At 39.7% G+C, this 27,644-nt stretch overlaps 1 protein-coding gene across 5 annotated transcripts in view; it reads left to right on the top strand.

Annotated features, from left to right (window-relative positions):
* Positions 1-7,151: 7,151 nt before the first annotated feature.
* Positions 7,152-27,644, top strand: part of CPSF6 (cleavage and polyadenylation specific factor 6) — a 34,042-nt gene continuing 13,549 nt past the window's right edge. For 3 of the 5 annotated variants that reach the window (XM_050324702.1, XM_050324701.1, XM_050324703.1), the window contains exons 1-9: positions 7,152-7,288; positions 19,314-19,523; positions 21,462-21,565; positions 22,032-22,177; positions 22,837-23,010; positions 24,118-24,622; positions 25,836-25,928; positions 26,914-27,029; positions 27,353-27,506. In XM_050324702.1, the coding sequence (XP_050180659.1) occupies positions 7,229-7,288; positions 19,314-19,523; positions 21,462-21,565; positions 22,032-22,177; positions 22,837-23,010; positions 24,118-24,622; positions 25,836-25,928; positions 26,914-27,029; positions 27,353-27,506 (1,562 nt within the window). In that variant the 5' untranslated portion in view covers positions 7,152-7,228. The remainder of the gene's footprint in view (positions 7,289-19,313; positions 19,524-21,461; positions 21,566-22,031; positions 22,178-22,836; positions 23,011-24,117; positions 24,623-25,835; positions 25,929-26,913; positions 27,030-27,352; positions 27,507-27,644) is intronic. The other 2 variants (XM_050324704.1, XM_050324706.1) reach the window with 1 other exon arrangement.

A 27,644-nucleotide genomic window follows, 5' to 3' on the forward strand; every position in this document is an offset into this window, starting at 1 on the left:
GTAAATCTTAGAGCAGTGATATGTAATAAACTTCTCTTAATGAACGGGTATGTAATTTCAAGGAGTTAAAAGCTGCTGAGTTGGTTTTGGCATATGTAAAAGATGGGTGAGCACTGGTGGGCTTTAGTCCAGAAAATGCATGGATCAGGGCTCTGGTTTACTGTTCAGGGCAGAGCAGCTGAGACTCTATCAGGGACCCAGTCCCTGTAGTTAAAAGCTGTTGCAGTTAATCTGTGTGAAATTATGTAATGGTGATACTGAACCTTTACATGTGCAAGTTTGGGGCAGAGAATGCTATTTGGAGTGTGTGCCAGTAGACAGCAACATTACTGTCTCTGCTAAAAAAAAAAAAAAAAGCAACCAAGTTTAGTTTCAAAGCCATTCATTTTTAGTTGCCATAGAAACAACCATTAGAGCCATTTTATATCTGGCTGACAATCCCCTAATTTTCTGATCTCTTTTGCTTTTCTTCATTTTTTTTTATTCTTTCATGTATTTTTAATGATTTTTAATGATTTTTAATTCAATGCAAAATGTCTGACAGAGATATAACTTCCACCTGAAATCTACATTTTTTAAATTTTTTGTTTGTGAAATTCTCCATTGCTCCTCATATGTATGTGCTCAGTTTATAATAAAAATACATATTTCTATTTGAAAACAAGTAAAAGGAATGAAGACACACATAAAAATGAAGTTACAGTGATAGATACTGTTTTCCTTTTCTCCTGTAATAAAGTATCAGATTAATATTGGGATGAGATATTTATTGTAATGATTCTAACAGACTCACATTTGTTTTCCTGGTTTGCTCATCTTCAGTTATTCTAAATGAATTCCAAACACAAAATAGGAGTTCATACTTAGTTAATTCCACTCTAAATTAGTCAAATTACATGGGGGTTTTTGTGATTGTTTTCACTGATTGAGGTGTTCTTCCAATATTTCTAAAATTTTCTAGCTCTTTTTTCTTTAGTGATGATATCTTATGACCTCTCACCTGAAGGAATAGAAAATCAATGTGTTTTTTGTAATGTCCATTCATTCTGAGCAACTCAAATACACAAAGATGCTAAATTTCACCAGTGTTTACTGACTACTGCTAATACTGCACTGAGTGGCACTCTAGATGTCAGATTATCACAAATTCAGTAGGTGCTTTTGCAAATTTGAGTTCAAATGTCTCCTTTTGATTAAAATAAATACCAAAGTATTCTTACCCAATTTACAGAGGAAGAGTTAAAGAATATATTATAACATTTGTAAATTATATAATAAAGTCAGATTTAAAGTGTTGGAAAAAATACAAATATTTATGAGTGTTTTGTGTATTTTCTGTAACCCATTATGAATTGGGCTCAAACTTAGTCAGACTGAGACCCTACAAATCAGAAGTTAATTATTACATATGAAAATTATTTATTCCTAAGATACCCTTAAAATTCCTAAAGAAATAACCTTGTTGAGAATAAGGAATTCTTTCCTGCCACTAAGCTGTCAATATCAAAACCATGTTCTATTTAGACACATGAAAACAATGCTGAAGGACTCTTTGAGAATGGCCTTGAAAACCACAACTTTGTGCTATGACAGACAAGTAAGTACTGGGACAGTAAGCCTGGTGGTGTCAGCTCACCAATGCATATGGTTTTCATCAATTCACATTCTGCTAATTTGTTTCCCTTTGCAGTGTTGAAATCTAAACTTCTGTCCTGTAACAGCTGTAATCAGTGCACACATTACTGTGATTTATGATGTGGGCAGCAGTTGATGGCTTCTCCTCTGGGTAAGTCCCTAAATTGTAGGGCAGCAAGAAGCTGCCATTGGACTTACAGCAGTTATTTACTCTGCAGTATCCTCAAGACCAAACCCCCTGGTTATCCATACAGCCTCATGCCCTGGGCATTCTTTGGGATTGTTGGAAGGAAAGCCTGAACCTCCATTCCTCTCCACTGTTTTTGCAGGCAGGATGGTCCCTGGGAGTGCTGCAGATAAGAGTGATCCATATTCCCTATTGCAACTCTGCAAAGGTGCCTGGTGCAGCCTGTCCCACTGCACATGCCTGCCATCCCCCAGCACAGCCACTGTGGAAAATCTCAGGGGTACAAATGGGACAGCCCCTCCTCAAAATCTCAGTGATACAAGTGAGAAACCCAGCCCTTCTGGGGCTAGCAGTGGGATAGGGATTGGGACTTGCTACACCATCCCTACAGCAGGGGTGATGAGCTCCCAGAGGGCACAGACATGGGCATGTCCCTTCTGACCATCGCTAAGTGTTCACAGGGACATCCCTCAGCAGAGCTGCAGAGATATGGATGAGGGCCAGAGTGAGAAGGTTGGAATGCTATTTGAATAAGATACATTGCTTTCCAGTTCCAGACTAATTCTGCTTTTTAAATAACAATGTAACAATAGATATTGAAATCTGGAAGTGTACAAGTTTAAAAAAATCAAACCTGAATATCATGACAAGTATTTAAGACAAGTATAATCTTGTCTTAAACTGAATTTCTAAATAGCTGAGCTTGAAAGAGAGGAAACCTGGAGAAATTTATTGTGCCAACCTGTGCTCAAAGTGCTAAGGCAATACATGAGTGAGCAGCAAAGATTTTTTTCAAATTCAGAGTGACTCCTGATTACACGATTAAACAGAAACTATGTAACAAAGCTATTCCAAAGCTTAAATTCTTCAAAAAATAATAATAATAAAAAAAAATCTGAAAGTGATTTTGATAGTGCTGTTCCTTCTTTTGCATATAGACCATTTAGAAAAAGAAAGATCTGTTTAATGCACTTAACATGTTTAGGAGGTTTCTGTCAATTTAGAAGAGGAGCTTAACTGTAGAAAAGTATTGAAAAAAAATAGATTAGTTACAATTATAAGGGTAAAAATGAAATTTTGGAGAAAGGTTTTTAAACCAGGGAAAGAGAAGCTATTAAAAATAGAGTGTGATATAAGGCTGAAAATTCAATTTCATACTTTTTCTGAAGGTAACTGAGCCTTCTGATTAGCAGCTCATATGAAAATGGATTTAAATAGGGCAATTGAATTTATTATCACCTCTTGCACTATACTTTCCTTCTCCAATACACCTTCCTGCTTGAGGGTTAGAATATCCATGCCAGTTGCAAATCATATTCTGATTAACCATAATTTTCAACCTGGCTCTGAACCAGAGTGTGAACAGCTGAACCAAGAGAATGAACAGAACGACAGGCAGTTATGGGAGAGGGGGGAAGGGGGCAGAAAGATGGAACACAATGCTCACATGTATGAGCCCAGAATAATTGAATACCTATAAAAAGACAACTCTGGACGAGTGATGAATAATGCTAGCTATTTTCCTACAATTGCTGTGTCAGTAGGAGTTCTTGTAGATGCCCTCTGGATGCAGTTTCATGTTACACTTAATCCAGTCTAACAGTGAGCCGAAACCAAAAGATGAGGTAATCTTCCCTCTTTCCCAGCATAGGCTGTTTCCCTACCTTTGTTAGGGAATGGGAACATGATTGCCTCTTTTCTTGTCAGCCTACAGTTACATTAAAGTTAATAAAACCGGAAATTTTGGCCTCTGAAAGCAATTACGCAGATTTGTGCCCATTTGACACCTCATTTGGAATACAATATTTCTTCTCCGTTGTTGTCTGTGCAATTTCATAAACTGAGGCATTTCAGTGGAAAAGATGATTTCTTACAGTGTAGAGTGTAGACTTTTACTATTTGGATTATTTTACTGGGAGAAAAACAATAAAAGAGCATGCAGAATGGCTCCAGGCAGCTTTGGAAACACAAAAACCTTCAAGACTACAGCTAAACAAATAAAGATATTCAATGCATTTGGACTAACATAGCTAGGACATAAGTTTATATAACAAAACATACATTGCAGTTCTCAGCTAAGCTAAGACCTCTTCTGATTTTGAGAACTATACCGATTAACACAGCTCTTTTTTATATCTTATCTTTTCACTTTGTTGACTATAACATTACTGCATGAACAGTTTACTCTGATACTGAAATAAAAAGTTAATTTGAAAATTCCTTTACCACTGTCAGTCTTGATTCTTTAGGGAAATTCTGGATAATTTTTTTTAAACATATGTATTTTTGCTGTGTTGATATTACAAAAAATAGATTGATGTTTAAAAACCCTACTATGTTGAAACTGGTTCTGCCACTCTTACCTAAAGTAATATATTTAAATGTATTTTGAGGTAATCATGTACAACACAAAGGGGTTGGAAAAGCATTCTCCTCCCCTTTGTCTTGCAGCAGGAATATCCTAGTAGAAAAGGCTCTGAAAGGCTTTGGAGTGGAAGGTATGGAGAGGTCTAACAAGACATGCAGCACAAGATCCTCAGAGCACCAGTTGCTGCTTTTATGTTCAAATGAGGATTATACTTGAATTTGTGTCATTAACAGCACAAGAGACCAAAGTAACAATATACATGTGGATCCATGAGAAACAGGGACTTAACTTACAGGCTATTTTCTTATGTAGAGCTGCCACTGTCCCTTTTGCCCCCTGCTTTTGGTATCAAGGGAGCTCCAGCTGTTGTTAAATGAAAGAATACCCCACAGTGTGAAGGAAAAACTGATGGAAGGCACCAGTTCATCTGCTGCCATTTGTTCCCATGATGGGCTATGGGATTGGAAGGTGTGTAATTACTTCAGGACCAGTGACTTTTGCCCAACAAAACACAAGAGGACTCTTCTGCCAGACCAAGTTGCACTGCTGAGAACTCTTTATCTCACGATCACGTTTCTTTTTCAGCCTCTGCTTCACTTCAACCTTCTGAATTTTACTGGGTGAAGGTAGGCAGCATATGGTCTAAATAGTTTTGGTGTGTACAAACATAAATCATTAACATTTTCACTGTAGTAGAACAACTCTGAAGTTGCTCCATGGAGAGACAATAATTCACAAAGAAGCTATTGATCACAAGAAAGACAAAGACATATTTAGTAAGTCTGCTCATGAAAAGAATGAAAACACAACAGAAAAGAAATAGAACAGCTTGCAGAATATTGTCTCCTCCACTGTTTACAGAATTTGCTTAATAATATGCATACAAGAATAAAAATGATCATGGCCTATTCTGTAAATGTCTGTGGACAGTAAATCCAGCAAGTCAAACTATTTAGAAAGGCTCCAAAGTGGAAAAGCCCCCTGAACATGAAATACAGCATTGGGCGGGGGGGGGGGGGTCCAAGGCTTCATTAATCACCCTTCATTATCTTGAAGGGCAAAGCAGAGGCTGATGTCTTTTCCTGCCTCTTCAAAGGCCGCGGATGGGGTCCTTCAGATGCTAGCGGTGATCCCTGAAGTGGTTTGTAAGGTGATGATACTGACTTTTTCATTCATATTTAATTTCCTTGCCCTTTCCTTGCCCTTTCAAACATCATAACTATCTATGCATAATATTCAGACACATATAAAACATTCAACTGCACACAATCTACTATCACCTATGAATGTTTATCCGATCATTAGGATAGCAAAGGTTAAGTTTTCTTGATTTCAGTAACTTTATTTAGCACGGACAGAAGTGCTAACTTCACAATGCTTTATTTTATTCTGTAGAAAACTACTTGCTAAATCAGTTCACCATTAAGCAAATATGTGAACCCAATTAGATCTCAATAGTTGAACAGTACCTCAATGGACTGCGGGAAATCCAGAAGAAAGATGAATCTTCCCTGCAAAAACAAATAATCATTTAATTCACCAATGACTTGCACATCATAGATTTGAACACGTACTTTTAACCTGTGATCAAACATAGTACTGTAAATCATAATTGCAACCAACACTAAAAGTTAAATTAAGACTTTTTATTTGTTTGTTCCTATCATCTCTAAAATGTTTTGTTAGTTTTTTTTTTTTTTTAGGTGATGCTCTGAACTTTTCCAAAGGGATCACGATGTGCTAGTTCCTCTGACTAGGAGACTCCAATAGAGTTGAGAAAACCCCTCAACTACAGTGTTTCTGTCTTCCAGAATTAACAACAGGAATGACACAAGAGATCTGCAGTTAGTAAATTTAATGTGTCATAAGTTGTGATAAGAACCCCAGGAATAACCCAAGTGTCTCTGTACCTGAAATGTATCTAGACTGCCAGGAGGTGTTCTCCACAACACAACCCTTGTTTGGGATCTCTGATTTTTTAGCTATTTTCTGGTATGTTCGTATTTCTTGTTAATGGAGACTTCAATGTAAGATAGACAGGGATGGTCTGCACACAAGTCCTGGACCCAACATGAAGTCAGGAGAGTTTGGATGCTAACTCAGGAACTGTGAAGTACTCCTAGTCATGAGAAAAATTTTAATCAAGTTAAAGATAACAGTTAGCATTTTTATTTATTGCAGTGATATTTTTACATTATTTTTATTCAGTTTGAGAAACAATCTTCTTATTGTCAGTTTGTGATAAAAGAAAAACCATGCAACATCATGTAAAAAGTGGAACATAATCTATTATGTGGAGCATTATGTGCACTGAACTTCATGTACCAGGAGATGCTGCTTTTCAAAATCAGCTGGAGCTTAAACATGGGTCTAGGTAATAGGCACATTCATTCAAAATTAATTTGAAGCTCTCTTTGCAACCTTAGCTGTTCCGAATGCATAACCAAAAAAACCCAAACAAACAAAAAACCTAACACAGAAAGAAAAGAACAACTCTAGATTTGACACGAATTATCTTCACTTCGTGATGTTTAACAAGTGAGCTCTGCAGCAGCACAGTATCAGAGTCCGGCTAAACCCAGCACGGCGAGCTCGTGTCCTCTCCGCACGTTTTGCTGCACCCCGGAGCCCAGCCTGCGCATTCCTGGCGTGAAGACGCAGCCACTACGCTTCATTTTCCAGACGTTCATCACAGCCCTTGGCCGTGCAGCAGCACACGCGCGTTCCCTCTGCTGGAGCAGCGCTCCTGGGAGCCCAGCCACTGCGCAACATGGCCCTGCGCCCGGCAGCGCTGCCATCAGCCGGGTCCCCGGGGCCAGAGGAGCCCCCCGGGGCACAGCAGGGCCGGCCCGGCGTGCGGGGAGCTGCGGGCGGCCCGGGGCGGGGCGGGACGGGCGGCGCGGCCCCCTCAGCCCCGGCGCCGGCGGAAGCCCGGCCGCGCCGCCGCGGAAGTGACGCCCCGCTCTGCCTCCCGCTCCCTCCCCTCCCGGCGGCGGCTCGGGAGCCGGGCGCGGCAGGCGGCGGCCCCGGGCGGGACCATGGCGGACGGCGTGGACCACATCGACATCTACGCCGATGTGGGCGAGGAGTTCAACCAGGTACGCGCGGCCGGCGGCCGCGGCCCGTCCGCTCCGCCCGCTTCCCTCGCCCGCCTTCGCCGCCGCGCCGCCTGCAGGGCCCTCAGCGCGGCGGCCGCGCCGCCGCCATTGTTCGGGCGCTCCCGCCGAGCGCGGGCTGGGGCGGGCGCGGCCTCACGGCCGGGCCGCGGGGCCGGGGCCGGGTCCGCGGGGCGGGGAGCGCGCCCGGCCGCGGTCAGGGCCGGCTTTGGCGGGCTGGGCGCGCCGGGGCCGAGCGCCTTCCCTCCCTCCCCGCCTTTCTCCCTTCCTGCCTCCCGCCCGCCCTCCGTTCTCAGGGGCCGCTCCAGAGGGCTCTCCCGCGCCGGCTCGGCGACAGGACCCTCCCGGATGCGGTGGGAGAGCGGCCCCTTCCCGGCGGCGGCGGAAGGGAAGCTCTGCCATTGTTCGTAGAGGAATCAAAAGGCCGCCGAGCGGTGGCTGTTTGTCGGCCGCGCTTTGCGGGGGAGGCGGAACTAGAGCGGCTTTATTTTGCAGCCCTGGAGAAACTATCCTGCTTTTTATATTTTGGTGGTTTTATTTTTTTTTTCCCCTAATTCGTTATTATCTTCCAGTTTAAAAAGTTGCGCAAGCTTTTTTAGGGAACGAGCTCGTGTTTTGTTGAGGAAGTGTAGATGAAATAAACAAAACTTCCCTGAATTTTAAGTCGTCCACTTTTCTGGCCCTTTTTTTTTAACCCCTCATCTTTCCCAGAAAACCGTGTGCCAACTTTCCTACCGAAAGCCGATGTTTATATCAGTTTCGCATGCCGTCTGTCCTGTTACCGAGTCCTGCACTTCTCCTGATTGTGTTGCCCTAGATTGCTTTGTTCCTGCCCTAGAGCATAAATAACTGGGAACAATTGCACTTTCATGCACTGAACAGGGCTCAGCTATATGCCTGCTTGCCCTGCGGAAAACTGGAAAATAGGTAGTAGGTTGTGGAATTCACAGGTAATTTGAATAGCAACTGGAAACTCTCTCAGAAGACTTTAATTCTTTAGATATTTATTGAAACAATAATTCAAAATATTAGTAATCTCATAAAGGAATATTATAAAAGAGTGCCATACTAAGAGGAGATGAAGAAGTTTGTCTGCGTGGGAAGGTTTTTCCCTTACACTTGAAGACCCATTATATATATTTAAATGGGAACAAACCCATAATAACTTTGGTTTGTTTTAATCAATTGTAGGTAAAACTAATAATAAATCAAGTTTTTCAGGGGAAAAAAGCCTCATTTGAATCCAGTGGTGTTTATGTAAACTCATATGTGCAGAAGCCCTCAGAGTAAAATAGTTCTGTGTTGCAAGTATAGTGCAGACAGACCCTGCCGGAACAGAAGTGTTGGGAATGGTTAGTTTCACTCAGGCGCTCTTGGTCCACTCAGGTCGTTGTTAATATTGATATTCTCTATAGCTGTGGTGGCACAGGTGAAGAGAGTCTTGTGATAGTTCAGATTCTTCTAGCAGGCAGGAAGCCCTTTTGCTTTTTTCACTGTATTTGCCCCAGTTGCTCTCCTGCTGGGTTTGCATTTCTGTAATCTGTTGCTTCAGTTTGTATCCTTGCAAAATACAGGGCAGAAATGTGAGAAGAGGCTAGTGCCCTTTTTCGGTCAACTTCACTTTGGGGGTTTTGTTTGTTTGCTTTGGGGGGTTTGCGTGTGTGTTTTTGTTTGTTTCACACCCCTGCAAAAAACTACTGTTTGTTCTTTTCGAAATTTCATTTTTGTGACTTTCTATTGAAAATACTATTGTTGAACTGAGTGTGTCCTCAGACAAAAGTTTTGCTCTGAGGGATTGACACCTCTGCACTTTTCCATTTCCTTCTGTCAAATATGAAAGAAGGCAAGTTGTTTCTGTCTTACCTCCTACCACTTAATTCTGATGTCATTGCAATAGGTCCTCTAGAAACTTCATGAATTACTGTTTGTAATTTGGAGCTGACAGCTTAAATTGATAAGGTGGAACATAGTTCTGTATACCTGTGGATGGGTGCAGTTAAGAAATAGGGGGAAAGTGATTGGCATTATTGTTTATGTAGAGAACATTTTATGCAACACCATATTTGTTAAGAAAAATTAGCTTTATTTGAAAAGCAACGAACTAGTGGTTTTTGATCGTGTTGCACTACGTTAGTGTGACTTACCAGTGTTTGCTTGAGTTGGACTACGGGAACTCTTTCTACTGTTTTTACAGTAGCAAGGACTGAAAAATATGCTGGGTAGCTTTGCTTATACACAAGCTGGGAAAAACTTTTGTTTGCAATGCTTCATTTAGGACTTGTGACTGGATAAACTTCCCTTGCTTGTTTTATCTTGTTCTGGGCCTCAAGATACTCATCCTTAAGGCTATTCTGGGATTTTTGTAATGCTTTTTTTCCAGGAGAGGGAGAGGAGGGATGTTCTGCTTGATTAGTGCTAATTGAACCACAGGTTATGAGTTGAAATAAAGACCACAGAACCATGGGTTTACAAGCTGGTTAAGATGGATGACAACAGTGAACTGCATTGGGTTGCAGTGAGCTGACTGACTTGAACTCAGATCTTTTTAGTAAAAATGCATCTCTCCTATTCCATCTGGAGCTCATCAAAGCTGTGTCTGTCACTGTTGCCTCTTACTCTTTTAAAAGTTATTGCTCATCATAATCGTATTCTTTATCCTTGGGCTTATAGCTTTAGTCAATTTGGCTCTGACCAGTTGTATTTATCTTTTTTAAATTATGCTTTCTTTTTTCTCTTTGAGAACTTTGTTGAGTAATTTTTCACTTTGTTCTTTTACGCTGTCTTCCCTGTCCAGCAGTCTTTTCTATTAAAGTCTCATTTTGAGATGATAGTGATAGTCTCATAAATGTAGTACTTCCTGTGCACATTGCTTGTGACCTGGAAAAAATAGGTATTGCATGGCATACTTTACTTTGAGCATCTCCCTAGACTACATATCTTGTTCTTCAAGAAAAGGAGACCTGTGCTGCCCATGACAACTGTTATCTGCATACAAATGGCTGAGCCTGGCTTTCTCTCCATGGCAGAAGACCCACTGTAAGATTAGGGGTGCTTTAGCAAATATTAGGATGTGGTTTTGTGCACAAAAACCTAGAGTATTAGTGCATGATAGTGAGATAATAAGGAGCCTGTGCATGAGGCCAGTTTGGGTCTGACTCGAGGCTGCCTGCAAGTCTGACCAGCAAACAGGGTGGCTTTCTAATGGTCCTGAAGATTTGACCATGCGTTGTCAAGTTCTCCAATGTTCTGATCGGCTTTGCATTTCCTAAGCTTTGGTGTTGTTTTTGTGCATGTGCTCATGCACGTAATTAAACAGTAAAAAACTTTTTATCATACACATTTGTACTTATAAAAATCTTTTTAACCAAGAAGAGGATGCAAAAGAATTTAAGGATATCTTATTTTAGTGCTGTGGAAAAAGTGCTTGCTGTGTTTATACTCTTAAGGAGTAAACTTGAATAGTTGCATTGTGGATATGTCTAAATATGCCTGTAGTGTTCTAGTGTGATATTTAAATGCTAACAAATTAGCAGTGAAAGAGTTTTGACTTTTTATTTTGTAACTGGATAATAAGTGATTTAGATGGAATAAGCACTTAAGAGTCTAAATATCTGAAAACTCTGTGGCTACAGTATCTTAGGAATGTGTTAGTTACTTCATTGACTTCTGGTCTGTAACATAGAGGAATTTTTTTTGGTGTAATAAATAATAAAAGGTAGCATTTAATGACCAATTAAAGCTGGTTATTGAAAACGGCCTTTATATTGGGAAGACAATTGTCTTATCATGGGAGGGGGCGGACACATTGTGGTATAATAAATTTCTAGTCAGGAGGGCTGTCCAGGTCATGAAAACCTTAAGCTGGCAGACCTGCATGCATTAAAAAATGTGTGGACAATACATTACAGCATCCGTAGTTTGTCAGGGCTGAAAGGGGCCCAGGAAAGAGATAACATCTGTATATTTGTGAAAATCAAACTGCAAAGAAAACTTGAGATCTTCTTATCTGGCACCTCTTCACTTTGTTCTAACTTGAACAGTGATACTACCTCTGTTTAATTTATACTTTTGACTACCTGTGAAGTTTTAGTTATTCTTTGTAACTCTGTAATTACTCTGCAACTTTTAGTTACAAGAGATCAGATTGCTTAAATTTTCGTGCTGTGCTAGTTGTAGAACCAAGAGCATTTGGGCCTGAAGAGTTAATGTGAATCTTATGGTCTAACAAACTTGTGCACTGTGGTGGATGTTTCTGCCATAGGCATTGTGCTATTTCAAAAATATAAAAGGCCTTCTTTTATTAAGGTTTCACTTTGTGTGTTCAGACAGCTAATCAAGACCAGAAAGATTTTTATCTCTTGTTATATTATTCTTCAGCAGTGACAAACTTTTTTTTTAATTTTAAAGTGAGGATGCGAACATGTTTAGAGTTTTTGACCGCAAATATTGTAACTTGAGTGAAAAAAGTGGTAAGGGAGAACATGAATAATTAATTTTTTTATTGGGTTTTTTTTCCAGGAACAGAAGTAAGTTTCATGAAATTTAAATTACTTCATTTGATTTTTTTAAATGTCTTTTTGGAGGTGTGAGTGTTTAAGTCTTCAATTGAACCAAGTTGTGCAGAGAAAGCAAGTCTAAGAGACATAGGTACATCTTAAAGAAATTTTGCTTAACAACAACAAAAGCCATTGCTAAAACAGCATTTGTAAAGGAAGTGAGCAGTTCTCTGCAACTCAGAGGACTATGGCTGCTAAGTTCCAAAAAGAAATGACATGTTCAGCTTGCCCCTTCTGAACATGATGAGAAGTTCCATGTGTTTATGGCTTTCATATTGGAATGTTGCAAAACACCGCAAATGGCAATCAAAACACAAAATTTTGAGGAAGGGCTGAGTAACTGGAAGTGTAACAGCTAGTCTGGCTTGTGTTTTTGAGAATATATCTTTTCATTCACCCAGTCCCACTTATTAGCACAGAATGTGAAATTTCAGTCCTGACTTTCAAGAAAAAATGATGAAGTATTTCAGACTGTGGTCTAGTTAAAACATAGGCTTTGGAAATGCATTACTAATTCGATTTGGTTACAAAGGGAGCGAGAACAGTGGTGCTCACTTTGTTTCTTAGCATGTTTATCTGCAAGATTGTGACTTACTAGAATTGAACAGAAATAATTCCTCTTCATGCTTGATACTCTTCTTGTAACTAAGGAATTTGGAAGAGGTCAAAACTGGTTCCTGGTACCGTCAGAGCATTTGTTTAAGTAGCTGAGACTAGGGAAGTAATACTTCTTGTATTTTTTTCCTAACTTTTTTGCATCTAGGAAGGAAGGGTGTATTTAGGTAAATTTCCATGGAACATGTAGGAAGGAGAAAGGGTTGTTGGGTCTTGTGCAACATCCATCAAGACAACTCTCTTGTATCTATGCGTGGAGTTGCTGGTTCAGATCATTCTTAATCATCTAAGCACACACCCTGCTGACAGACTGGTAACTGAATGAATTCCATGCTGGCTGCAAAACCAGCGTGATGGAAGAAGAGATTATAGGAAACAACATCAGGTTTTCTGCTGTGTATTGATTTAAATGAAGACAGTGATGCTACTGGGCACTTTGCTTACTCCGTCTGCCCTTCTCCCCACCTTACCCCTGCCCCCAGTTATATGCAGACTGTTGTATGCTGCCCTAATAATTCTCTCCCTGCATTGATGGTGACTTGAAAGCCTATGTCATACAGACTTGATCTGTTTCAGAGGAGTTTCTTGCTGCTAGGGAAGTGTAGCAGAACTGTAGACTGCTGCCTACTTTGGTATTTTGGCAATGTTGACCTCAGAAAAATAGGTTAATATACATATATCTGCTGTAAGACTGATGGTTACCTGTTTAGATTTGTCTACTAAAACTAAATTCTACTTCCCCGAAGTCATTCATATACACAGATGACTAGAATTGCATGTCTTTGTGACATCAACCTTAATCTTGCTGTAAGATGTCATGTTTAGGCCTGTCCCAGGCAGTTCCGTGAAACTACTTTCATTAGCTACAGTGATAGGAGGAATCAAACTGAGAACTGGACAGACTAGGTGAAATATGAAACCCTTACTTAATTTAATGCTGATAAGCTTACCATAAGAAGGAGGCATTTCTTTATTGAAGTATTGGGAAAGTGCAGTTTACTGAGGATTACATCTACTTGATTGACAATGCTGAAACTTAGATTACGTGTTTGTTGGGGTTTTTTATTTATTAATATTATTTATTTTATTTACATTCCATATAAGCAGGAGTTGGTATTTTCATATGTTCAAGACAGTGGATCGTCTGATGATGGTTGTGGATATATTTGGCTTACAACAAAGATTACTAGCTTTGCAGCCTGTTTCTTGTGGAATCCAGCTTGTTCTTCTGTCATATCTGGTAACTTGAACTGTTCTATCTAGAGTGTGTGTGTGGGTTTCTAGATACAAAAATTAATAGTGGATGCTGAAATACCTCTGATACCAAAACCAGGTGAGGCAGTTTCTGTTCTGGAGCAGTGTCTAAGAGTCCAGGAACTCTGCAGGCTTTTGAAGTTCAGCTTTTGCCTGTTGGCAAAACAAACTGTGAAAGTAAATATAAAAGCTGAAGATTAACATTAAACACTACTAGGCTTTCTTAAGCCCTCTCAGACCACTGTTTTTCACTGAGAAGTTATTGCCTTCCTGCCAGTAGACATTTAGATGTGGCTCCTGTCTCAGAGATTGGATTGCTCTATCATGAGTGATTGCTAGGATAGTGAAAAACGGTAGCAGTATTCCATTGTGGGATTGATCACCATTGACTGTGATCAGTGACTGTAAAATGAAAAATGACTGTGATCAGTGACTGTAAGATGAAAAATGGTAAGTATCAAAAGAAGTCTTTGTTTTAAAAATAGCTCCTTAATTTAAATGTACAATGCCCAACTTCATTCATATTTCAAATTAAATCATCTCACTGATTAAGGTTATGTTATGTTTTAAAACAAAATTTTTGCATGTTTTTGTGAAGGAATTTATCATTTACAGTCAGTGTTTAACTTTTTTCTTAATTGTCTGTCTCTGATGATGGTAGAACATATCTCTATAATAAAAAAGCAATATAGCTTGTTAGTAGCCCATCAGCAGTTTGAGGCAGTTGAAGCTCAGGCCCCTCCAGCTACCTAACGTGCTGTTTGAATGGTCTGCTTCAGACTTAATTTAACCTGGCCTTTTCGACCAAATATTCCTACCACACTTAAAATTCAAAGCTGTCTGGAGGATCACAGATTAATCTTGACATGTCTATTCCCATTTAGCAGATAGGATGCAGTTGAATGCATGAAGCAGAGCTTCTGGAAAGAAACTCTCATTTCCATTGCCTCTGAAAGGAATTTATTTCACTTGGCCAGAACTGTGCTGGAACATGTACCAATCCAAGGGAGAAGGGGGTGATTCACTCCAAAACCCCAGGATGCTTTTCTGAACCAAAATTTTCCAGGGGCAGCAATGATGCTATAGAATAGTCCCTCTGTAGCCCATGAATAAGTAAATGTTGAATAAACACACAAACCCCTGGATTTATTAAATTTAATGAAACAAAATGGAATTCTTTCCCTGTCTGCCCCTCTTTGAATAAGGAGATAAAAATGAAGTTAGGAATCCAGTAAAAGTCTGAAATTTCAAATGTTTTGTTTTTCAGTAGAAGCTTGGTCTTTTCACTCGACCAAATGTTTCAATGGAAAAAATTTTTTTCTTTTGAGAGTGGGTTTTGAAAGCCTTACAAGCATGTTGTTTGTTGTCTTGGGATAGAGCTAATTTTCTTCTTAGCTGGTATGGTGCTGCATTTTGGATTTAGTATGAGAATATCATTAATGTACTGTTGTTAATGTGAAGTAGTGTTCACTCTACATCAGGGACTCTTCAGTGTCCCATGCTCTGTCAGTGAGGATGTACACAAGAAGCTCTGAGGGATCATGGCCAGGAGAGCTGGCCCAAACTGGTCACAGGGGTATTCCATACCACAGTGTCATGCCCAGCGTATAAACTGGGGGGAGTTAGCCAGAAGGGGCCAGTTGATTCTTGGGGACAGGCTGGGCATTGGTCAGTGGGTGGTGGGCAATTGTATTGTGCTTCACTTGTCTCTCTTGTGCTTTATTCTTCTCTTTTTTTTGTCTCCCTTTTCATTATCACCATTACTATATTTACATTTTACTCTATTTCAGTTGTTAAACTGTTCTTGTCTCAACCCACAGGGTTTACCTTTTTGCTGATGGGCTTGGGGGGAGGAGTGAGCGAATGCCCATGTCGTACTTAGTTGCCAGCTGAGGTTAAACTGTAACAGTTCTTTTTTGTCACCTGTTGTGGGTTTGCAAACCCATGACATCACACATCCTGGGGCTTGATGGGTTGAGATAGCAAAACTGACTAGATTTGCTAGAACAAAATTATTACAAGCATTCATTATATCAGTTTAGTAGTCACTGGTCCCAATGTTGATTTTGTGCTCTCAGAGCTGTTCTGCTTGTTCTCAGAGTTATTTGCAGTGTGTGCTCCCTGTTGTGCTGTTTATGACCTGTGGGAGTTGGTCTAAGGTTATTGTGCTGTACTTTAACATGGGCAGCCTGGTCTAGTGGAAGCTGTCCTGCCCACAGCAGGGGAGTTAGAACTAGATGATCTTTAAGGTCCTTTCCAACCCAAACCTTTCAATGACTCTATGAACACTGGCTTATGATATAACAGAATTGCTGGTCAACTAATCTGATATTTGTACTCGGTGTTACTGTCATCTCTGTGAGCCATCTATTGGAAACTATTAATAATTAGACCTTTTCCATTTCATCCTCTAAGAGTTAACTGTTCCTATGGAGGAGACATGATCCCACATCTTCCCCTTCTCTGCCAGGCTAATAAAAATAGCTCTTGAAAATTTTGAATATCCTTGGGATGTGGAAATCAGCATGGCCCTATTGCCAGGAACTGTGAATGTGTGCTGGGTCTTGTTTAGGGTTAAGCAACTATTTGCAGCTACTCAAATACAGTGACAGGAACTGTGGCTGCTCAGACCCTGGTGAAGGGTGATGCAGCTGAACCAGAGGACCAGCCTGTGCCAGTATCAGTCACTCCTTTTCACCAGAAGAAGTGGACACAAAAGAGCTCATTTAGTAAAGGAGGGCAAAGCAGGGCCATCACAAGAACAGGAGGAAGAGGCAGAACAAGAGGGAACCACTTAATCCCTGTCCCGGAGTGAGCTGTGTGATATGCAAAAAGGTTTCAGCTGTTGTCCAGGTGAGCACCTTACCACCTGGCTTCTCTGACTCTGAGGTAACAGGGCTGGTAGCCTGGAATTAAAGGGTGTGGAAACCAAGCAGCTGGGATCACCTTCTAGAGAAGGGGGTGTTGACAAGGTGAGTGGAAAAGGGCCACAAGTCCTCAGCCTCTGGAGGCAACTACTGTGGAGTGTGAAGCAAAGGCATCCCTTCAAGGCAGATGTTACTTGTCACTCAGGCAAGTGGCCCACCACAGAGAGAGTTGTCCAGCCCCTGAGGGGAATTAGCTTGTTAGAGGTGATTTATTATGACCCAGACAATGCACAGTCACCCACAGATCCAGAAGAATTCCAATGCACATGACTTGCGCAGCAGAAATTTGTACAGATTGCCTTATCATCGTATGCTGGTTTGCTGGACTACATGCACCCTGTGGCCTGGCATGTCAGGCTCACAGGAGTATAATGCTCTAGTAGCCACCAGTGCACAGGGTACCCTAGTGCCATTCAGCTATGCAGGGGCAGAACCCATTTCTATTTCTGAAGTGAGAAGGGGATCCCAGGAGCTGCCTGTATTGGTGAAGCTGAAGTGAGCCTGACTAGGAGTGGGTGGCAGAAGCACCCCGCTGTGACTGGCCTGGAGACCCTGTTTATCCTTGGCATAGACTATCTCAGGAGAGGGTGCTTCAAGGACCTGAATTGTACCAGTGGGTGTTCAGTACCGCCTTGGAGGCAGAGGAATTTAAGCAGCTGCCTGCCTTGCCTGGTCTCTCGGAGGACCCTTCTGTTGTCGGTTGCTGAAGGTCAAAGAACAGGTGCTGATTGCTACCACAATACTGCACTGGCAGCAGCATTGCACCGACTGAGACTCCTGTGATTCAACTGGAGAGTCAAGGAGGATCGGCAGGACCCACTTACACTTCAGTAACCCCATATGGCCAGTGTGAAAGTATAATGGAGAGCGGAGACTATTGGTGGACTGTTGTGGCCTGAATGAAGTCACACCTTGGCTGACTGCTGTCCTACTGGACATGCTGGAACTCCAATATGAACTGCAGTCGAAAGCTACAAGTGGTTTGCCACAAGAGATATTGCCAATGCATTTCTCTCAATCCCTTTGGCAGGCCACAATTTACTTTACACTTAGAAGGATGTTTAGTATGCCTGGAATCAACTGCCCCAGGGGTGGAAACACAGTCCTCTCATCTGCCATGAGCTGATCCAGACTGCACTGGAACAGGGGAGGCTCTGGAGCACCTGCAGTACGTGGGCAATACAGCAGCAGCAGTTTTTCGAGAACGGAAAGAAGATAGTCCCATTCCTTCTGAAAGCTGATTTTGTCATAAAATAAAGTAAACTCAAGGGACCTGCATGGGAGATTCAGTTTTTGGGAATAAAATGGCCAGATGGATCTTGGCAGATCTCAATGGATGTGATAACAAAACAGCAGAAGTGTCTCCACCAACTAGTAAGAAACAAACACAAGCTTTCTTAGGTGTTATGGGTTTTTGGAGAATGAACATTTCAAATTGCAGTCTGATTATAAGCCCTCTTTATCAAGTGAGAAAGAATGATTTCAAAGGGGGCGTTGAGCAACAACAAGCTTTTGAAGAAATTAAACGGGACATAGTTCATGTAGTAGCCCTTGGCCAGTCTGGGCAGGTCAAGATGTAAAAATGTACTCTATACTGTCAGCCCCTAGGCTTTTGGAATTGGGGATACAGAGGATCTGTATCCTGCTATACTTCAGCTGAAAAAGAGATACTGGCAGCTAATCAAGGGGCTCGAGCCACTTTGGAGGTGATTGGAGCTGAAGCACAGCTCCTCCAGGCACCCTGACTGGGCTGGATGTTCAAAGGGAAGGTCTTCTCTACACATCATGCAGCTGATGCTACATGGAGTGAGTGGATTGCAGTCATTACACGATGAATTCAAATAGGAAATCCCAGTTGTCCAGGAATCTTGGAAGTGATCATAGACTGACCAGATGTCAATAGAGGTGGAGGTAACATGTGCTGAAGAGGCTCCACTGTATAATAAACTACCAGAAAAAATGAGATGCAATATACCTGCTGTGTATATATATATATATATGTATAGAAAAGCATCAGAGATGGCAAAACATTGTGCCCAGTATATAAACTGGTAGGACTGGAAGGGGGCTGATCACTCCTTGGAGACAGGCTGGGCATTGATCAGTGGGTGGTGAAGCAGCTGTATTGTCTTTCCTGGATTTCGTTCCTGTCTCTGTATCTCTCTTCTCATTACAACAATAATAACAATTATAATATTTTGTTTCAGTTATTAAACCTGTTCTTATCCCACAGGTTTTACCTTTCTCTCATTCTCTTCCCCATTCCACAGGGCAGTTGGGGAGGGACGAGTGAGTGAGCAGTTGTGTGATATTTAGTTACCAGCTGGGGTAAAACCATGACACTCGTGCTTTCTAATGTATACCGTTCTGGGAGTAGGGCTTGTGGATTTTTGGATTTCTGCTTGTATTGCAATGGAAAACAGTGGTCAGAAGTATTTTCTTTACCCTGGCAGTTTAGAACATAATAGAAGTCTTAAGTATTTTATACGTTTTATTGTGGGTGAAACCGAGGCTTAACTTTTCAGCAGGGATGTTTTGTAGGTGTTGGATCAGACTTTTAAGTGTCTGTGGAGTGTGACAGTTATCACAGCTTTTTGTTTCAAGTTTTAAGAGAGTGCGCAATATTAAATATAACCAAGGTGTCTTTTATTTTAGGAGGCTGAATATGGTGGACATGATCAGATTGATTTATATGATGATGTAATTTCTCCATCTGCAAATAATGGAGATGCCCCAGAGGATCGTGATTACATGGATTCTCTCCCACCATCGGTTGGGGATGACGTAGGTAAAGGAGCTGCACCAAATGTTGTCTATACATATACTGGAAAGAGAATTGCCTTGTACATTGGAAATCTTACTTGGGTAAGTATCTTACTGCTATTAAGTCGTAGACAGGAATTTTAATTATGGACAATGGCTATTTGTAATATTTTTTGCTTTACAGTGTTGTATATGAAATATTACAAGTACAAAAAAAGCTGGTGATTTTGGTTTTGTTGGTGGTATGAGGTTATTTTTATTTGTGGTTGTGTTTTTTTCCATTTTGCCTGAAATTTAGTGAGCCTATCTGAAGCTGTTCTGATGTCTTAAAAATTGAGAAAGTCTTCAGTAAATACAAAATTTCAAGTTCCTGTCACGTTTTAAGTGTTATGGAGGGATATTTGTGCTACTGTCTTCTTAAGTTTTCCAGAGAACTGAATGAAAGAGGAGAACAAGTTTAAACTATGAAGTACTTTATGCCTGTAGATACTTTAAGGTTACTGAACAAACACAATTTTTAGTAAACTCTTGCCGAAGGTTTTAGTTTAAAAGGAAGGTGGAAGGTTCTCTGGGATTTTCTTGAAATCACTTTTCACATTTTTCCAGGGGCTTTTTCCGCTGGCAGTGACTCTTGTAACACAACTGTTTTCAGGTATTTGTCTTGAGGCTTATTTCTTCTACCAAGAAGTACAGGTCTACAGTAACTCACTGAACTGCAGTTGCCCTTAAGAAAATTACCTCTGTTAGCATTAAAGCATTTTAAAATCAGTTGCAGTTAAGCAAACAAAGTGCAAGAGCTGGTCAGTAGCTGAATTAAGTAAAGCTTTTATCTGTTTAATGAAATCACATTCTTCCAAGTCCACACATGCAAAATTCTTATTAGGTTTTTTTTTTTTCCGTTTTCTGATTAATTTCTTACTAGTGCTAAACTTGAGAAAGAATGCTTTTATGGGTGTTTTTTTCATTAGTTATTACAGTATTTCAGGAGCTTATAGGTAAGTAAAGGAGCTGTTGACTTAACAGTTGTCCCATTTTGAAATATCTGAATAGAATCAGTAAAATGTGCATGAATTAACTGAACTTATCCAAGTCAAGTGTCTGAATTTCTAAAGCAGGTAGGGCAGTGTTCAGCAATTTGTACCTGTTACTCTTTGGCTTCACAAATTAAGTTATTTGCAGGAAGTGCATTTATTTACTGTAGTGTTGCTATTGTGTTTTCTTTGCATTCAGTTTTCAGCAAAATAATTTGTTGAATTTTTAAAAGAAGCTATGATTTGAGGGAGATGCGATAAGTAGTTCAGAATCTTGAAAGCCTGCCTTGTACTCCTCATATGAAATTTAAAGGAGTGATGGAATTATAGAAGTAGGAAGAAAACCATGAACATTAGTGTATTTATGTATCGTTGGATATGAGTGAAATTGTTAAATGTTACATAGTAATTAATAGGAAGCTACAGCAAGTAGATTTGGTGAAGTGGAAGCAGATGTTTCTAACCATAGTTTTATGTACAAGTTTCCCTACTTTTGTCGATAGATCCTGCTGTTTTCGTGCAAATAGTGTGTAGTTCATTCAACTCGCTAGTCAAAGCTCTCATAATAACCACCTGGTTAATAAGGTATTTAAAATTGACAATTGTATGTAAATAATAGAATCAGAGGGAGAAAATATGGATTGGGTGTGGAAAAAGTAGCAGTATTTCAGTACTATTTCATTAGCCCAGTTTAAAATTTGCACTTTCAGAAGACAGAAGTGGCACAATTACATATTATTTTTTGGCATACTATAACTGATATACTGTGTGAATGGGGTTGATGCAATGTAGCATATGGGGAAGCATGTATATTAAAAAATCAGATTTTTGAGAATTGTAAAATAAAAATGACTACTCTTCAAAAGTCAGAATATATTGACAACCTGAATAAAGTATTCCTCTTGATCAGTTGCACACACACACACATAAAATGCATGGAAAACTTAGTTACCCGTTGCCTGGTGTTTTAGGTAAGCTTTCATAGTTGAATATTAAAAATATTTTTCAGTGGACAACAGATGAAGACTTAACTGAAGCAGTTCATTCACTGGGGGTAAATGATATTTTGGAGATAAAATTTTTTGAAAATCGTGCTAATGGCCAGTCTAAAGGGTAAGAACTTGTTATTTCTTTTTTCTGTATGTGTACATGGACTGAAGTTTGGGAGCAAGAAAATGGGGAAGGAGTTTTCAATTTTTATAACTATCAGTCTGTAAACTGCTAATCTTTGCTTATTTATCCAACAATTTTTGGACATGTAATTTCATACTAATGACTTAAATTTCAGGCATAAATTTTTATGATGGTATTGTGTGTCTCACTACTTTGTAAGTTAAAACTTGTTGGCCATCTTCGTTAAGACTATTTCTAGATTTCTGTTAGTGTGGTGGTTTTGTTTTTTCTTTTATGTCCTAGAATAAGTTGTCTTATCTGTTCTGAAAACTAGAGTAAGGCCTGAGAGACAGTTTCTGTATCTAGTTTTTAAGTATTTTGCTTACTGTGCATAATCTTTTCCACAAGGCATTGGGATATCCAGAACATGGAAAAATTGTGGTGTAACTTTTTTGTTTCCTTTCAGGTTTGCCCTTGTGGGTGTGGGATCAGAAGCATCCTCCAAAAAGTTGATGGATTTGTTGCCTAAAAGAGAATTGCATGGGCAGAATCCTGTTGTAACTCCATGTAATAAACAATTTCTGAGTCAATTTGAAATGCAGTCAAGGAAAAGTAAGCTTTTCTTATGTGCTGTCTTGGAAAAACAGAAAAAGTAGTATGGCATGCTTTTTTTCTCAGCATCTGATATCTTCTACACAGTTTAAAATAGCTGTAAAATACTTAGAGTCCAGCTGCATATTTGTTTAAAGAAATCAGTTAATACACCAAAGAGCTGCTGCACTCTCTGAAAGAAGGTTGAAGATTTGTGCAACTCTTGTCTAACAACTGGAGATGCTTTTTAAATTTCTTGGGGATGTAATTTTTAAAAAAACATAAGAGCATTTAGAAACTTAACATTTGTAGACAAACTGGACTAAATTCTGATGTCTGGACCATCTGTGTTTATGACAGAACAGGGAAGAAAGGTTCTGTGTTGTACTTCAGCACCATGTCTTGTGGTTCCCAGTCCTAATTATTTGTGGCCTTGGGCTGCATTGGAGGAAGGACTGGCAGCCTCTCCTGATGCTCTCCTGTCAGTGCAGAGCATAGTGTGACACTGCCATATTTTAGCAAAGCACATTTTCCTCCCCACATGCTTTGGGTTTGGGTACAAGGAACAAGTTGATGCTCATAGGGTCATGCTTTTGGGCTACATAAGTCTTTAAACTGAGTGTTAGAATTCTTTAACCTATTTTGATATATGTAATGTCACTTCTGCTTTTCTATCGCAGCCACACAGTCTGGCCAGATGTCTGGGGAAGGTAAAGCTGGTCCCCCAGGAGGAAGCTCACGAGCTGCATTTCCACCTAGTAACAGAGGTCGAGGCCGTTTTCCAGGTGCCATTCCAGGTGGAGACAGATTCCCTGGACCAGCAGGGCCAGGAGGGCCACCACCACCTTTCCCAGGTAAAATTATTCATTTATGGAGTTTCAAGTTTATTTGTGTTTTCTTGTTTTAATATGGCAGATTTACTTGGGAAATGATAAAGATTAAGGCAGCTCAGTAATGAACCATTTTCAGTGTTCACAGCTAAAATGTAGGATTTGACTGTTTCTTTGTTGATATTCAACAGGGAGTTCTACTTACTAAATTTAATAGAAAGATAACAGTTTTAGATACATTCCAATATACATATTTTTTAAGTGTTATAAAGGTAAAATAGATCATGGTAGCAAGTAGATTTGGCTTTAATGCAGTGTAGTTCAGACTGATTTGCTGTATGGGGTGAGAATGCCTGTGTTACAGAGTGTAAAGTAACTGATTTCCTTATTATATTGCAAGTTTGACATGATTAGAAATTCAGCTTTGATTCACGTCCATTGGCAGGTCAGTTAGTTGGCACTTAAAATACCAGAAACTTGAAGAATAGGTGTTCATGTTAAGTCAGGCATTTGATATGGAAGAAATCTGTTAAACAATTAGGTTTGCACTGCAGTGAAGTTCTTTTTTCATCTGAAGTATTTGTTAGTAAATATCATTCAGTAGTTTATTGTCTACCAGCAGTCAAAGGGACGTAGTTAAACTGAAAGTAGGTTTGGATACTGCATTTATGGTACTTTCTCTAATATATTAAATATTGCTTTTCCTCTATTTTTAATATATATTAAAAATATATATATACCTTAAGGCCCATATTAAAGACTAGCATCAGGTGTGAGTAGGATGCAATGTTTTCTAGCCTTTGTAAGCTTTTGGGGGTTTCGGTAACAACAGCACGTTGTGATTCGGGGAGAGTGGGAAGTTGTCAGTTTTCAAGCTAATGTTATTCTCTTTAGATATCTGCAGATATCTAGTATTAATAGATACAGATAAGTTAAAAATTTTCTAAGCTACTGAACCCAAAGTGGGACCATGCATGTCTTGTATATGTTGTACGTTTGGTGAGGGTTACTTTTGGTTTATTGTTGTTTTTAAGAATAAAAAAGGCAAAAATGTTAAAGTATTTTATTTCTTTGTACTTATTCACTCAATTTTGTTTGTTTTTATTTTTATTTTTTATTTCTTTATTTTAGCTGGACAAACTCCCCCACGTCCACCTTTAGGTCCTCCTGGTCCACCAGGCCCACCAGGCCCTCCACCTCCTGGTCAGGTCCTACCACCTCCATTAGCTGGACCTCCTAATCGTGGTGACCGTCCACCACCACCAGTTCTGTTTCCAGGACAGCCTTTTGGTCAGCCTCCACTTGGGCCACTTCCTCCAGGCCCTCCACCACCAGTTCCAGGCTATGGGCCACCACCAGGTCCACCACCACCTCAGCAGGGTCCACCTCCACCTCCGGGTCCATTTCCCCCTCGTCCACCTGGCCCTCTTGGGCCACCCCTGACTCTTGCTCCTCCTCCACATCTCCCTGGGCCACCTCCAGGTGCTCCACCACCAGCACCGCATGTGAATCCAGCTTTCTTCCCCCCACCTGCCAATAGTGGCATACCTACTTCAGACAGTCGTGGCCCACCTCCGACAGATCCATATGGCCGACCTCCACCATATGACAGAGGTGACTATGGGCCACCTGGAAGGTGAGTTCTTATGGTCTAATGTGCTTGGGTAGCAGATTTTACTCCTATTATAGGAAGCATTTGGTTTTTCCCTTTTAATGAAAATGTTAGAGGCAATTAGACATAGGGCCAGAAGGGATCCCAACAGCCTTGTAGTTTGCCCCTTTTTACTTCTCCAGGGGAGTGTATCTGAGAAACATGTTTGCAGCAGTAAGAAAATCCTGAAATGCAACACCAGTAATCTCACTTTCCCTTTTCAGCTCTGAACTGTTTGTCTTCACTGTATTTGGCAGTGTCATCATTCCATGTGTTCTACGTGTAAACTTATATTTCACTTCTTATGCAGCAGCTTCTAGTTGTGCTTCTGTCTTAACCTGAAATTCTGACTTTTACCTGTATCATCATGCTTTGCAGGCTGCCTTTTGAGAATGCTCTGGAGTTTTCCTTTTCGAATATGTGCATATGTTGAGATCATACCAAACTCATACCATTTTTCATCTTCCAGCAGCATTGCTTGTCCCTTTTTTCTTCAGGATTCAATTAAAAGTTAGTGTTTGTCTCAAAACCAGGTGTGCATTTACTGCAAGACTTTTATCTTCCTCTCCTGTCAAGACGTTTCTGCTCATTTGGTGCGATCTTGCTGTGTTTGTAGCGGTGGCTTTTCCTGTGGGTAATCCTGTCTGGGACAGAGTTCTTAAGTCTCTGACTCAATTTGTCAAGTGTTTCACATCTTGTTTGAGACATCTTTTTCATCTGTGACTTCAAGCATCTCTGTCTTGCTGCTTTTCTTAATTTTTGTATTTGTATTTGTCACAGAAAATTTTGATATAAATTGTAAGAAAGACAATTTTGCAGTTAGATTTGAATTTTTTAGTAGTAATTTTACTGCTAGCATGAGACACACTTCTCTGGCTTAACATGTTTTCTGCAAAGATGCTTTGCTTTGATTCTTTTATCATGAAGTTTAAAAAACCCCAAGCATTTGTACATACTATGTTCATATAAAAAAAATATTGAAATTCAAGCTTTTGGCTTAATTGCCTGAAATATAAGAAGACTATAAGGTGTTGGGTGTTTTTTGATGGACAAAATCAAGGTTGTCTGCAGTTTATAGAATGTTTGGGGAGGGAAGGAGTGGGAATAGGACAGTATAACTTACTGTCCAGTATTTTCATTAATAATGTTAAAGCTATCATCCATAACTATTTAAATTGTCATTAATTATATATCATAGGCGTTTCACTGGAAATAACATGTCCATAAGAGAAAAATTACATATTCCATTCTATGGGAGGCACACGAAAAATAATACTCAAAACTCAGGGAGGTATGAATTTTTAGACATTTCCTCTTATGCTAAACTGGCTATAGGATCTTGTTCCACTTCTTGCAATTAAGAGGATAGCATTGCTTATTATTCTGCATTTTCTTTCTACCAGAAGAACTAACACTGTTTTAGAAATAACAAGCAGTGAGCCAGTTTGACAGTCTCAGCATTTGTCTCTAACACATTTCTCCAAATTTTCTATGACACAGAGACTGGCTAATAGGACACTGCAAAACTTTTGGGAAAATTTAGGTTTAATTCTGTGACTTTGTAAACCCTGTATAGGTAGCTAATAATTAAAGCAAAGTGTAATGAGTATGAGGATTCTGCTTTATTGCTTCCTCCTTACTGTGACTAGTTTGGAGATTAAATTGGAGCACCTTGAACTTGACCAGAAATGAAAAAAAAAAAAAAAAATTGCTGTAAAATGTTGACATAGCATTCAGAAAATTGAGTGTTTTAAAGATGATAACTATATTTGTCTTTCAAAAGTTACAGCATTCTGGTCTTAGTTAAGATCTGGGAAACAGGATCATATAGTTCTGATTCCAGTATTGTTATAAAAATTATCTCTAATTTTGCTCAAAGTTGCATTGCCTATGTACATGTATTTCCACATCCATTCAATTGGGAATATCAATTTACATACCTTCAAGAATTTTATGCAAATTGTAAATATTTGTAAAGCACAATATTAAGTGCTGATGAATGTTTGAAATAGATGGGATGAACAAAAAATAAGTCTATTTATACAGCAATGTATTAATTGTTTTTTGGGGTTTTTTGTTTGGTGGTTTTGTTTTTTTTTAGCTTACAGGATTTTATACTGTAACAGTGGTCCTTAACAAAAACCAAAACCAAACCCAGATCCTGCTTTCTTTTCTGTTTGTCACTGCTTAAAGTTGCAAACTTGGATTGTTGAAATTGCAATGATGGCTTCTGAAGTTCTGCTTAACCTTTTAAATACTAGTTTTATTGCTTGCAGAGAAATGGATGCTGCAAGGACACCTCTAAGTGAAGCAGAATTTGAAGAAATCATGAATAGAAATAGGGCGATCTCAAGCAGTGCCATTTCGAGAGCTGTATCAGATGCCAGTGCTGGTTAGTAAAACTCAGTACGTTTACTATTCTTCACAGCTGAAAAGAATTTATAGGGTTCTTTTATTAGGAATCTGGAAGGCCTGAAGCCACATTTGCCTGATAGGATGCTGAATTTAGGTACAGCTTATGACTGATTTTGTACTGTGCTTCAGTTTCTGAAAATGCCTTCTGAGTACTGATCAGACAGTATTTTAATATTTGGTTCTATAGTAAACTATCTAGATGGCTGTTGAGAAGATACTCAAAATGGTAATACTGTTACAGATAGAAATCTATCTTTTAATTTGCATAATTTTCTGATCCCGAGTTTTCATCATTTTCAGGGGACTATGGAAGTGCTATAGAGACCTTGGTAACTGCAATTTCCTTAATCAAACAGTCCAAAGTATCTGCAGATGATCGCTGTAAAGTACTTATTAGCTCTCTTCAGGACTGCCTTCATGGAATTGAGTCCAAGTCTTATGGTTCTGGATCCAGGTAAAACTTTCCTCTTCCATCTGCTCTTACTTATAAAAGAGAAAGTGTAGTGCGGGACTAGTTCACAAAGAACACACTGAAACTAAGTCATGCAAGAAGCTTAGTGGTTCTTGCACATAAAATGCATGAAAGAACCAA

This window comes from Myiozetetes cayanensis, unplaced genomic scaffold (assembly GCF_022539395.1).
Source record: "Myiozetetes cayanensis isolate MyiCay16 unplaced genomic scaffold, myiCay2020 scf3, whole genome shotgun sequence".
Lineage (NCBI taxonomy): Eukaryota > Metazoa > Chordata > Aves > Passeriformes > Tyrannidae > Myiozetetes > Myiozetetes cayanensis.